Source organism: Citrus clementina, unplaced genomic scaffold (genome assembly GCF_000493195.1).
Source record: "Citrus clementina cultivar Clemenules unplaced genomic scaffold, Citrus_clementina_v1.0 scaffold_9, whole genome shotgun sequence".
NCBI lineage: Eukaryota > Viridiplantae > Streptophyta > Magnoliopsida > Sapindales > Rutaceae > Citrus > Citrus x clementina.
This window is the reverse complement of record NW_006261964.1, coordinates 23,443,666-23,458,778: the sequence shown is the minus strand read 5'-3', so window position 1 is coordinate 23,458,778 and position 15,113 is coordinate 23,443,666. Positions and strand designations below refer to the sequence as shown.

Genomic DNA, 15,113 nt, shown 5'->3' with positions numbered 1-15,113 from the left:
TCGATTTAATTTTTATATATCATAGTTGATTTTTATGAGCTACATTAGGGTTTAAAATCATTTTAATATTTAAATTAAACTTTTTGAAACTTTTGCAACTCTTGAGGATTCCACCTAGTAACTAATAATAGTCCACGCTGTAAAATATTGGATATTGCTCATCAACTCGCAAAACAAAATATTAAGTAAACTAAAATGATTATCTAAAAATTTGCTAAGAAAAGAATTGAGCAATTACATATTAGAAAAATTAAACTACAGCAGAATTAAATAAACTATACCAGCTGTAATCACAACACAACCAACTTGATCTCTTTGACATCTAAAATTAACCATTTGTAAACATGTATAAATAGCCCCCTAATTAATGACATTACCAACTACCAAGTAATAATAAATTGATCAAGATTAATAAGACAGAGTTTAGACAGAGAATATGTAATGGCTTTACATGAAAAGTTCTTCATTTTTTGTGCATTTTTGTAGTACTCTTGGTTACCATGAGCAACTAGATTGAAATCCAAGTTCTTAGATTGAAATCTATATAAATCAAAAAATTACAGTTTTTATCGCAGTATTAAATTAAAGTATATATGAAAGCTAATTCCAAACATAATGAAAAAAATAACTTACTGGGAAAAAAAAAAAAAGAGAAAGAAAGATAAATACCCATGAATAGGTTCATTGTTGTTGAAGCTGAAACTTTAGCTTGAAGGATGATCCTGGTGCAAAGAAAAAGCTTTTTCTACTTCTGCCCATGTTTCTCAGAAGTGTCGTTTAATAAATTGATATTCATGTCAGTCGTTATGCATTGCATATCCAAATTGATTTGAGTTGAATATCAAGGGCAAGATGAAAGTGGAACTGTGATTGTAACATGATTTTGTTTCAACACGAAGATTGAAGATCATCCATGGCAGGAGGAGATTCTGATTTGAAGACTCGTGCTATTCACATGCCTTTTGGTTGCATTTCCAGAATTTAAAGAGATTTTTTAACTTCTATCTTTGAAGGCAACCACAATTTATATTCCGATTTTTTTTTCTTTTTTAGTGATATTCAACTGGACAGCTAGTGATGGGTAACACAACATCCTAGGTATGAATCGTTCTAATAAAATTTGAATAACCTAGAACAAAGATTTAGTGTGCACTGTGCAATTGCTTGGTTCAAACTTAAACTAGACTCAAGTAATTTGTGGTTCAGCCACAGGGACGACCAATGTTGAACATATTGATTGAATCATGCATGAGGCATAAAAGTTTCGATTCGTTGGCAAGACACAAGGCTGCTGCGGAGGAATGAGGGCATAATAGAATCACCTCAAAACTAAGATAAACACATCACAAATAATTTACACCAACTGCAGAAGTTTATGTACATTAGCTAACTTCAGAAGAGTTGAGAAACAACTGCAATAATCATAATAGTAAGCGTGATCAAAAAATACAACCCTGAAAACACAAACTATAGATGATGATGATAATAATAATAACAATTCGTAAAAGCCCAAATCCTGAATTTCAATTCCAACAAATAATTAATCAAGAAAGCAACATTTTATTTCACAGTAGATGAATTTTCCATCTTTGTAGCAATAAATGAACTTACAAAAACAATTCTGTGTATAAGTTACAAAATTTTAGGATGCACAGAAAACAGTCTATGCCATCCACCTCCTAATTTCTCACGTCCTCTTATTTCTCAAGGTCCAAGAATAATTGTACTCAAGGTAATCAAATCAGTGAAGGGTAATGCAGAGAAAGGGGTAGGGGAAAAAAAAATGCCACAGGCCTTGTTTACAGCAATTACCCCTAAACAGAAAATTGTACAAATTACAGCTGACGAGCACCAGTGAGGTGACTAATTTCTCCAGCAGTGCCAAAAATATTGAACATCCTTCCTCAAATTGTCCACATATTGAAAATTTATCCAGGAGACATGTTCTCCATTTCTCGTGTATTCCAAGGACCAGGTAAAAGGGATTTGGTTTTTGGGTAAAGGCAAGCATCCAAATCATATCCAACAGACTTCATTCTGCGAAGAAGATGATAGGCATGAACTTTTTTATTATCTTTAGAAAGAAGAAGAGACCTAAGAAGATAGTTGCAAACCCGTGGCCTCAGGATGAAATCATTCTTCAGTGTGTAAAGGAAAACATCCATTGCCAGGTCTAGATACCCTCGCTTGCAGAGACCATGTATCAACTTAACACAGCTTGGGGGAGTGACGATGGCCTTGCACTCTACTAGAATAGAAAAAATATTGAAAGCTTCTTTTACTTGCCCATCCTGACACAGTCCAATGAGCCAAATGGTATAAGGCGCTAATTGAAAATCATTCAGCTTAAAATCCATTTCCAATAAGCCTTGGATTGCATTTTCCACTTTTCCCTTCTGAAGGAATTCCTCAATTGATTTCATTGATTCATCATCCCGGCCAGAAATGTCCCTCAGATACTGCAACCAAAGACTAAAAGCTAATGAGATCTTCCTCCTCCGACATGACCACGTCATAAGTGACTTGTAAACTGCTGGGCTAGGTGTACAACCATTCTGCGGCATTTGCTCAAAGATTCTAAAGGCGTCCTCTTCTCTGTCAACTCTCTGAAGACCATTAATCAGTGTTCCATAAGTTACAGAATCAGGGCTGAGCCCCTTGAGTTGTAGCTCCTTGAAAAGCTTGAGAGCACCATTAATGTTGCCAACCTTACAGAAACCATTAATCAAAATGTTGTAAGTGATGATGTCTGGCAAATTTCCACTTTCAGCAAGTTGCATGAGAATCTTGTAGGCCTTATGAATCAACCCCGAGGTACAATATTGCTCCACCATAGTTTGTAAACTAGCCTTATCATGAACCCGATTGCCACCCTGAGAAAGCCGAAGAAATAGCGTAGGATTTTTCCCTATCTCCATCTTATAAAACAAAAGGTTAGCTTTCTCAAGCTCACCAGCCTTGCAAAGTCCATCAATAAGAGCATTGAATGTACCAACAGAAGGAAAACACCCAGCCTTTTCCATTTTATTGAAAAGTTTTTGTGCATCATCAACCATTCCATTCCGGCACATACCACAAATAAGAATGGTGAAAGTGTGAGTATTTGGAAGGCTATCACGCTTCCAAATCTCGACTTGAAGGGAGCGTGCCTGATCCAAAAGACCCAGATCACAAAACCCTTTAATCAAAGCATTGTAACAATATATATCTGGGACTATTCCTCTATCACTCATGTCACTCAACAACTTCATAGCATCCTTAACCTTACCAGCCTCTGATAACCCACGTATTATTACACCATATAAAACAACATCAGGCTCGATCTTCTCCTCAAACATTTTCCTATACCACGCATAAGCTTCATCATATCTCTTAGCTCTAAACAGCCCATCAATCAAACAACTATAACTCCCTAATCCAGGAACAAAACCATCCTTCTCAAAAGACCTCAAAAGCGCCAAAGCTTCATCAACTCCTCGTAACTTACAAAACCCATTAAGCAATGCATTATAAGCCACAAAATCAGGACTACAACCACTATCTTTCATCTTTAAAAACAATCTATATGCCTCATCAGCTCTGTTGATTTGGCATAAACCTGAAATAACAATTGTATAAGTAAACTTATTAGGCAAAATGCCTCTCTGCGTCATCTCATCGAACATCTTAATTGCAACCTCAGTCTTGCCACTCTTCGATAACCCATCAATCAAAAGAGAAAATGTCACTATATTAGGTAAGCAATTCAACTTTACCATCTCATAATAAACAGCCAAAGCTAACAAAAACAATTGTTTACGAAACACAATATTCAAAACCGCATTGTACATATAAACATCAGGCTGACAATCAAATTCCTTCATCTTACCAAAACTCTCCAAAGCTTTCTCACAGTCACCCACTTTGTAATATCCCGAAATGAGAACAAAAAATACATCTGACACAACAGAAACATTACCAGACTTCAACTCATCGAGGGTTTGCCAATACAAATCAAACCCATTTGGTTTCAGAAGCATGCGGATGACTGCACTGTTAGAGGCAAAGCTACGCAGACGCTTGCGCTTCGCTGCCCAGATGAAAAAACGGAAACCCACCTGAGGGTTTTTTGTTTTCATGATAACAGAGGTGACGGTGGTCTTGGAGAGGAAGGGAAGCAGCGGTTCCAAGGCCGGTTCGATGGGGGTTACAGTGTCCAGGATGGTGAGCACTTCATTGATAGTACTTGATTCTGCTGAAGAGGGCGAGTGGAGATAGTGGAATGGTGGTGATAGTTTTGGGGAGAATTGATGAGCGGAGGAGATTGGGCGCAGAAGAAGTGAAGGGAGTTTCATGGCAGATTTGCAAAGAAGGGTGATAATATTCTCATTGTTTACTTTTTGTTTTACTTTTTTCCAGGGATTAGGTTTTAAGATTTTTTTTTTTTTGGGATAAGGGTTTTAAATGGCTTTTAGATATTGCATGAAGAACGAGAAGAAGAAGACGAAACGACTCTCCGGTTTTGCTGTTTGGTTGACGAGAAAATTTGAGTTGAGCCATTTACATTGAGAGAAAATTTGTTGACTGATTTTGCTTTTTTTTTTTTCAATTGTTTTATAAATCTTGATTTTACTTATTTTATTATGAGGAAATATATGTTTAGTTATTATATTTTAATTTAAATATTTATTTTATTCTTATATTTTTTTTAAAAATTAACATTTTTATATTCTTATCTTTATTTTTTTGCAATAATATTTTTTTATTTTTTATTTTAATTAATTTATCTCTAAAAATATTATTTAATAAATTAACTAATAATTATTAATTAATTAATTAATTAATTAATAATTGTAGAAAATTTGATACTTTTTTATATCCATACAATAATCTTATTAATAATTACTTATAAATAATTAATATCAGTTAATTTAAAAAAGTTAAAAATCTTTATAATAATTTTTTATATTTGTTTTATAAAAAATTAATTTAACAAATTCATGTAAAAAATAAAATATTATATAAAATTTAAGTAAATTTTTATGTTATTTTTAAGATTAATTTAATAAATTATTATTTTTCTGCTTTTCTTTAATAATCAGACCACTTCTAAAGCCCGAAAGTAAAGAAAGCAGTTTGTTATTCTTTTTCCATTTTTAAAAGGAAAAAAGAATAAACAGAAATTGTCTTTTATTTTTTTAAAGTAAATGCCATAATTTTTATTTTTTAAAAGTAAATTCTCTAGGTTTATCCTTTTATCTCAAGTTCGTGACTCGCCCCCGGCCATGTCCAGTTTTATGAGGAGGAATGTAAGGGCAATATTGTCATTTCGTTCCTTTTGCAAAGCAGAGATTCTTCCAGCACTCTGATTTTCAAAAGCTTTTAATGAGTTTGGGATAAAATTCAAAATATTTAAGTTGTATTTAGCTTGGCTCTAATTTATGATAATTGAAAATCAAATTGCAATGCATATGGTTACAAACTAAAATTCCATGTTCAATTCGGTTTAGTTTTAATAAAACCATTCTGGTTCAATTAATGAAACTGATGGCTTTGTTTTTTATTTAGTTCGATTTGATTTGTAATTTCTATAATATTAAAAATTTTAAAAATCACTTTTTTTAATATATGAATCATAGATAGATCTGAGTATGATAGGACGGACTTTGAAAATTTTATATTTAAATTTAGATTCAAGTTTAACAACAGTAACAAATCAAAAAAAATAAAATAAACGATTAACTATTAACAAAAAAATTCAAATGAGATCAAAGCAAAACGACTTTGTGAATAAAATCAACCAAACTAAAAGTCGATTTAGTTCAACTTGGTTTACAAAATTCAATTTTAATTTGATTTTAAGTCTACCAAACCGAACCCAAAATTGTCCACCCCATGCGCCTCAAGGAGCATACTTTTTTATATGTATAATCTGTATGCCTTATCTATTGTAGTTCTTGAAACTAAATTTTGCAAAAGCTCAATCCAAAAATAAACCTTAGTTTCATTACTTATAAGTTAAAAGTAGTCTAAAATAAACCACAAAAAATAGACATTTGTTATAATATTCAAAATTCTAAATAGTATAAAATCGGGAAAATATTATTAGACAAATTCGTTTTCTTCCAAATAGTATAAAATTGGACTAAAAGTCGCGGCATTATAGCAAAAGCTTATTAATAATAAAGGGGGAAAAAAACAAAGTGAGAGAATTTTTCATTGAAACACAACTATATACATAGTATCTGTCTAATGTGGTTGCTGGCATTTTTTAAAATGCTAATTTAGGATTTCACACAAAAATGTGAAATGTCAAATGCTTTTGCACTATTGTAAAATGATTTTTCAATAGGTTGCAATGGTGTAAAAGCATTTGACATCGTTATAAAATCTCAAATTCATATTTTAAAAAATATGAGTGTTCTCATCTGAGAATTAACACACACATACATATATAAAGAGTCATTCTCTCATGCAAACGTCTTCATTTTTTTTTTCATGTGAACATACTATTAAGCAATATAATTTAATAGAGTCATTATCTCATTTTACTATTAAATCAATGTGGTTTAATAGAGTAAATATTTAGTTAACAAAAAAGCTCAAGCCCAGCCAAATCAAACTGAATTTGTAAACTAAATCAAAATTCTATTTGATTCACTTTAGGTTATAAAATTTTGTTCAAGTTTAGTTTCAATTCTCCTAAACCAATTCTAAAATGTCCGTCCCATGGGATCTTACTCTTTTTTTTATTTGGACCAAGATCTGAAGTTTAGTTGAACTTGTGCTGAACACCAAATCAACTGTTAGCAATAAATTAGATCCCACATGAAACAATTGATGCCCGTCGATCTGATTCTTAGCAAAAATTCAGGCGATGAGCAGATCCATTTCCTTTTCATTTCTAATTTCTATGTCGTATCTAATGTAGTTCTTGAAATAAACTTTCTAAAAGCTCAATCCGAAAATAAACCTGTTTCATTATTGAGCAGATATAAGCGGACTACTAAATTCTAAATAGAGCAAAATTATGAAAATGTTGTCAGACAGAAATTCTTTTTCTTCTTAAGAGAGGCAGTCTTATAACATGGGCTCACCAACAGCACGCGGCAATGAATCGGGGTACTGTGATAAGATAATTTCAGTGCCAAATAAAAGAAGTATTGGATGTATTTACAACAGCCTCCATGGGCTTACCCACACCACATTGAATTTTATTACTAAGTTGACCAACAATCTTAGCCCACAAATCCGTGCCCTTCCAAAGCCAACCCATTGAAAAATTAGTATTTACTTTTCTAAATTCTCTAATTCAATGTTTTCTTATTTATTGACATGGGAAAACCTAGCAAGCCTCAGGGTTAGTTTAAATGTACACATAAACCTTTTAAGTTTAAAAATGGTCACGCATATTTTTTTTTTCTAAAAACAATTATACTCATATGGAATGAAGTGGGGTGTACATATATATGTGTATGTGTATCTATCTATATATTTATCTCTGTGTGTGACTATTTTTTAAAATAAAATGTGGAAACATGTACATTTTCAAGCAAATTTCGGGAGTTTTGGTGGTGGTTTTTTTTTTCCCTATTAACATGTGTTTTTAAGGACATAAGTTACTTGTAAAGCATTAAATTAAATACTTCTAGAAGCTTAGTAAGATTATTTTCAAGCAAATTTATGGCCAATTTGATAATGTTGTATCTTTTAAAATAATTAATAGTTGCTGGTTTCTAGAAATAATCGATTATGAAGAGAATTATTTAAAGGTCTAGTTAAATTTATTTCTAAAAGTACTGTAAGTTTTAAAAATAGTTATATGTATTTGATAAATCTTACAGTTAAATTATTATAAACATATAAATGATTGAATTTGACATAATATTGAATAAATTTTATTTATACATCTATAAACTTGTATTAAATTTTTTTTATTGTACGCACATGGCACACACACTTTTAAATGTGAAAGGCTGCAAAATAAATTTAGAACATAAGACTCGGTCGGTCACAAAATGTTAAGAGCCCGGCCATATGCCATATACATTATTAAATATCACGAGCAAATTGCCAAAGCATCGACAAATTAAAATTCTGATGCCTTGGTGATAATCTTTGTCAGCAAACAATTAATGCGGATCATATTCCACTTTCTATTGACCATTCGTTACAATTCCTAATTTTGATTCTTCCTGCAGTCAAAAAAGATGGCACATTGAAAATGATATTTTGGTTGTAATCTTAGACCTCTCTCTCTCTCACTCTCTTTAACGCAAGGGAAAAAGTCTCAACCTCTCTCTCGGTGACTTATGGTAAAATTCCGCGAACAAAATAATTTAACCTTATTTTTAATAAATTAAAGAAATATTATCATTTTACCGATTAATATTTTCTAACATATCACTTTTACCACAAAAATTTATGATAATTACATTTGTCTACTTAATATTTCATTTTTTTTATTATTTTACTACTAAACTGTTAACTCAATTAATAAGTTCATTATGTTACAAGAGTATTTTAAGAGTTTCAATATATTCAGCATTTTAAAAATTTCACAAGGTATTATATTTATAATTTTAGCAATTAATTATTTTAGATATATAAAATAATTAATTGATAAAAATATTATTTCTTATCTATAGTTAATTTTCTACTTCTTTAATTTACATTGTTAAATTACACTTACATAGTTTAGGAGTAAAATAGAGTTTTAATATAATTTCTATTAAAAGTTATTAACTTTAATAGTTTGATGGTGAAAGGGTAAAAACTAAAATATCAAGTAGAAAAAAGTAATTATCAGAAAACTTTGGTGATAAAATAATATGTGAGAAAATATTAGGCGGTAAAATAATAATACCCCTAAATTAAAATAATTTTGAATATGTATGAAATCATCAATTAAAGCTCCTATATTCTTCTCTCCCAAATAATGAACCAAAAATTCATATATTGTCATTTTAGAATCAAAATATGTGTTGACGATAATAGTTTTAAGGATTTTCAATAATATCCTAACTTAGCACACTTGCAAGCTTCTAAAGTATAATTCTAGCATTATAAGAACTTGTTTGGGATTGCTTTTGAGAGATTCAAAAGTGATTTTGAAAAGTTAAAATTAATTTTGGTGTTTGGTACATTTTTTTTAAAATTACTTTTACCAAAATCATTCATCTTGTAATAGATTTTGAAAAATAGGAAAAGGAGTGGCTTTTCAAAATCTGGTTTTAAAAATCACTTTTATACTTAATACAATTCCATATATATTCCCATATATATTATAAAAATCCAAAATTACCCTTATCAATTAGGAAATAAAATCATTGACTTTAAAGATAATAATATTATTATTACCAATTATATTGAGATAATAAAAAATTAATATTATTTAATATTTATTTTAGTAATCAATTATTATATATTATACAATAAAAATATTTTATATAATGTTTATAAATGTGTAAATAAATTTTAGTTAACATTATGTTTACAATAGCTTAATAGTAAGATTTATTAAACACATACGACTACTTTTAAAACTCATAATACTTTTAAAAATAATTTTTACCAAACGTTTAACTGATTCTTTTCACAACTGATTATTTCTACAGCACAACAAAGAACAATTATTATAAAAGTTGCAGTATTACCAAATAAGCCCTTACAAGCAACAACTTTTAAACCTAAACAATAAATACTTGTGGGGTGTTGCAAAAAATTTGTTCATTGGATGTCACAAGTTCTGATTAAAATGAAACATGATTTTAAGGTGAAATAAACAATAAATATCTTCTTCTTATATGTTTAAATGATGATTCGACATGATTAAATAATACAAATCTTTCTAAAATATAAGAGTATTTAACTTAATTTTGAAGTGTCTTTAAGGGCATTTTCATAATTTATTTCTTTGAGGAAAAAAATTATGTAAATAATGTGATTTAAATTAATATGGAATTAAATAAATACATCAAAAATTTAATATGAAATTTATAATTCCATTCTCTTTAGGAGTCTACTCGAGTAGACTTCAAACAACTTCGTTTAAGGTGTGTTTGAAATTCAAGTTGGATAGTTGTAGCTTAAAAGTTACAGAACTAAAGTGTTTAATAAACACTAACTGCTGTACCTTAGAAAATATGCTGAAATAATTTTTCACTTATACGATGAAAATTTTATTATATTTTTAATAATTTTATCAAAATTATTATTTAAAATTTATATTTATTAAAAATTATTAATTTTTATTTTATTGTTATAATTTTTTTTACAATAATTATAATTTAAAAATTATAATATCTTAATTCCAAATAGATCCTTAATTGATCATGGGAATTGGAATACGAGAGATAGGTGTTAAACATTCATGGGATTCAACAGCGATAACATTGTAAACAATTTTTACGGCAAGTTAAAAAGTCTTTGGAATCTGTATTTTTTGCGCTGCAGGGGAGCGCAGGCAGACGATACTTGCGATTCTTGTGGGCCAGGGAAGTGGACCCACAAAGAACTTTCGTGGATTAAACGGAAACTGAAACCGTCGCGTTACAACTTGTGCTTGCGTCTTCGATTATTTCCGACAAACGGCATCCCATCTTTGATATTTTAACTTTAACTAACTATTATTACAATAATAATTAAAAAAAAGAAAAAAAACTTAAACCAACTCTTAAGCAAGGCGGCTGAAACTGAACTCTCCTTTAATCTTTACTCTTCATTGAGAAAAAAGACCCTTTTCTTAATGATTAAAAATATTCGTTCGTAAAGAGGAGGTTAGGGACACAAACACAACTCATCTCTTGTTCTTTCTATTATGCGTCATGCACACGACACGATATTGAAAAAATATCTCTCAATTTATCGTCTCTCCTTGTCCAATTATTTTTTAATCATTATATTTCTTTGTCTTAGTTTTTTTCTTTTTCAAACGAACGAAATGGTTTTCAATTTGAAAGATATAATTTTTTTTTAAAAAAAAAAATTTGTTCTGCCGTTTGCTTGTTATGGACTAATTGATCTACTTTCCGATTCGTCCAAGTGTGATGTGAACTAAGCCTCGTATAATTGACTAGTTGATTTTTCTTTTAATTTTAGAGTCCAATTATCAAGGCCGTCATTGTCTTCCTTAGAGTAATTAATTATCAAAGCCGTCACCGACGTGAAATTGATTTCTCCCAAGTCTAATATTTATGTCACGTGTAAATTCAGCGCATTTTGAAACGAACGAGGGAGGCATACGTTTGATGCTTTGTCTCAAGTTTACTTGTGAATGATTTTATCCAATCAAATAATAAAGTATAAAACATAATTGTCGACCATAGACAGTTGGAAAAACATAATCTATTGCCTGATTCTTCCATTACCTGACCCCACCAAAATAGATTAGTTGGTCCCACATTTGCAGGCCCAACCGGTGTCTGCTCTCCATGTATGAAAACGACTAACGTGCACCTAAACCCATAATAGAATTTACGTTACGTCAAGAATAATAATTATACATTGCTTTCTCCGAAGTGGGACAATGACTCTGATGAGTAGGCAACATTCCGATTAATATTTATTTCTATATATGAACATATCACAATTAGGAGGTGTTTGGTGCCCCTTATTACATATCCCATGTTCCGGGCACCAAGTTGAAGCACCCTAATGCTATAGTTGCCGCATTAACTTCTCTTTTTTTCTTTAATACTAATAAATAAATATAATTTCTGAATATAATATAATATTTTATTTTTACATTATAATTACTAATATAAATTAATAAATTAAAAATTTATTCTTCAATAATATTATATTATATTTTAATTTTTATTATATTAAAAATATAATTAAATAATTTATTATTTAATTATATTATAATAATTAATATAAAAAGTCGATTAATCTTTCATAAGTTAATATAACTAATAATAAATGTTTAAGTATGAAAAACAATTGAATAATAATTGAAAATTAATAGTTTAAATAATTACTGGATAATTTAGCACAATTAATTTTGTTAGTGAATATGTTACAATAATTAATCGCTTTGTTATTTTGTAATTATCTTTTGGAATATATAAACTTTTACTCTATCATCCTAAGATGATTTTTGAACAAATCTTGTAGATTTTAACTATTTATTTATGTTGTTATGTCATTTAGAGATTATTTGATTAAATTGTTTGTTTCGATATTTATTTCACAGGTTATATATTTAGAAAATACTGAAAAATAAAGTTTATATTTTCAAAAATTTAAGGATATAAGCTTTGATCTTTATGAAATATTATGATTCTTTTAACATTTTTATTAAAAAGTTAAATTTCTAAAATTTAAGACTTTTATATTTAATTTTTTTAAGTACTAATCAATATTATTGTCTAAATATATAATTTAAATTAATCACAAAAAATTAATACAGTACAATATAGCACAAACACATTGCACAACATTATTATAATACAATGCTAATATAATACAACACAATACGATACACATGTATTAAAATAATGCAATACAACATAATACAATACAATATGTCAAATGCACACTTAGAAATTTAATGGAGACGGGTTCCAATGGACAATGATTTTTCATTTTTAAGCGCTAATTTTTTAGATATTTGTATCCATCAATTATTAGACAAATTCTTAATAATACTAAACCTATTAAATACCCATTAGGGTATGGGTATTTAACGGATTTTTCATATAATTCTCGCCACTTACTTCCTCAAAATTTATTATATAAATTTATACATCATTATAATGTCCAATTAAATACATACAGAAAAAATATATTACTAACTCTACCAAATAAATTTGAATATTCTTAAAGAATTAATATTTTTACTTCTTATGGTTTTGTTTCTTAAAATTAAGTTTTTTTAAAAAAATTTAACTTAAATAATTATTTTATAATAATGTGTACTTTCATATTAATTGCATTACAATATTGTGAAAGCATGTTAGCTAAATTGGTATAATTGATTAAATCAAAAATAATTTTTAGGTGTAAATATAAGCATAATAAATCTATTTTTATACTAAAAAAAGTCGGGTTTGGAAACTAAGTAGATAATGAAACATTTTACCAACCCATAATTGTTAATTAAACAGAAGATTAATTCCTACACTTTTACATATTTGCACCAGCTAAAACAATAAAAATTAAATCCGTTTGTCGCGGATATCCATTCAGATTGGATATCCATAGATAAAATTGACATCCTTAATTGCAATCCATAATTAATTTAATTTTCGTGCTTTGTTGGTTGCTTTCCAACAAATTTATCATTTGCTTTGAGTTTCCTGAAGAAATTGATATCACAATATAGCATCCTATTGGATGACAATAAAAATATGATATTTTAAAAAATTATTTACAGAATTGTTTTGAGATTTATGCTTAAGAAAACACACATGCGCACCGACACACATGTGCAGCTTCTCTCATGCAAATGCCCAGATGAAAAAAAGTCTGCGGACATTCAATTTGAGAGGTGAGATTCAATTGCCTCAAGTTAAAATGCTTTTTGCCTTTGTATAGAAAACTTTTATCCTTAGCCATCATAAATAATGACAGTAGAGCTTATATACAGTTTGTTCTAATAGAGCTTAATCTAAGTGGACTTTTTACAAAAAAGTATTTTAGTTGTTTAATCATCGATGAGAACTTTTATTAAATATTGTAAAATTATTTTAATAAACAAGTTTTTTAAAATTATATTATGAAAAGAATAAAATAAAACTATGAAATAAATTGAGGGTATTTTAAATAATTTAATACTTTAGTAAAACTTCTATAATATCTACTTTCAAAAATCTAAAATTTGAACTCTTATTATGGACAGTTTGGGATTGCGGAGACTGATGAAATAAATTACTTGTACTGTGCAGATAAAATAAGATGCTGATTGAAAAAGTAGCTTGGTGTTTGATAAACTCTACTATTGCAGTTGCTGTGAGTTTGAAAACTAGTGTATATGCATTTAGTAAATTATATTACGAAAGTGTTGTTTTATTATATAATAGCCAAAATAGACATGAGTTTTAATTAATTTTTATTTTTAGAGTATATTTAATAAATTGTTTAGACATATCTTTTTTTGTTAAATATGTTATAAATACATGAAAAAAACTCAATTAAAAAAAATCTAAAGAACTTCATAATCTGACAAAATAAATATCATGGATTTTTCTTTTGAAAATAGATTGCCAGCGGATTTGAAACAATTAATTAATAAAAATATAAATATACATAGATTAAGCTTTAAAAGGTATAGTTATGAAATTAGAACATGAACTTAATAGATCAAAACTGGAGAGAACGTACGTGATTATGGCAGTAACTAAATTATGGCGGTAATATAATATCTAATGATTTATATATTAGGGTTTATGGATAAGTAAGATACAATTGTCTTTTTATTAAAATATAGGGTTATAATAGGAATTTTAAAAAAAGTGGTAGCTTATTGAATAAGTTATTTTTAAAAACTACTGACAAAATGGAGAAAACTATGAAATAAGCTGTTTTTATAAAATTTACCAAACACTATTTTCATTAAAAAATTATGAAATAAGCAGCTTATTAAATTTCAACTAGAACCCCAAACTGGCCCTTAGTAGAGATAGAATAACTTAATCCCAAAGCTTTACTTGAAATACAACCAAACAATATAAGAAATTTTAAAAAGAGCTTATAAAAGCAGTTAAATATTTTTAACCGTTAAATAAAATTATTTGGAATTACAACATTGCAAAATATTCGGGAATTATTCCTCATTAAGTAATATAATCCTTTGTTTGGAATGAGATTTCATTGCATTAAATTTTGAATTAATGTAGGATTTCAACATTAAAACCCCATGCTCTCACTAAGGTTTGTGTCGCATAGTAGTAGATTTATTTTTTATTATACTAATTTTCCTCTAATCACTTTCTTTCTTTATTTTTATTGGTTATTAAATGAAGGATATCTGGTTAATTGAAGCCACATACGACCGCAGTTAGGACCGTCACTGGCCATTCATTTTTATATTCGATGAAATTCATTATGGTGTCTGGAATCTTTGTCGCCAAATATACGTATAAGTATTACTATCAATGGAGCTTTATTCCACCATAGATCTACTGTTAAGT

At 28.7% G+C, this 15,113-nt stretch overlaps 1 protein-coding gene across 1 annotated transcript; it reads right to left on the bottom strand.

Moving 5' to 3' along the window:
- Window positions 1-1,579: 1,579 nt before the first annotated feature.
- LOC18031778 (pentatricopeptide repeat-containing protein At1g79540) lies at window positions 1,580-4,507 on the bottom strand. The gene has a single exon (XM_006421260.2). It carries the CDS (start codon window positions 4,332-4,334, stop codon window positions 1,929-1,931), a length of 2,406 nt encoding a protein of 801 aa, XP_006421323.1. The 5' UTR covers window positions 4,335-4,507; the 3' UTR covers window positions 1,580-1,928.
- Between the last annotated feature and the right edge of the window lie 10,606 nt (window positions 4,508-15,113).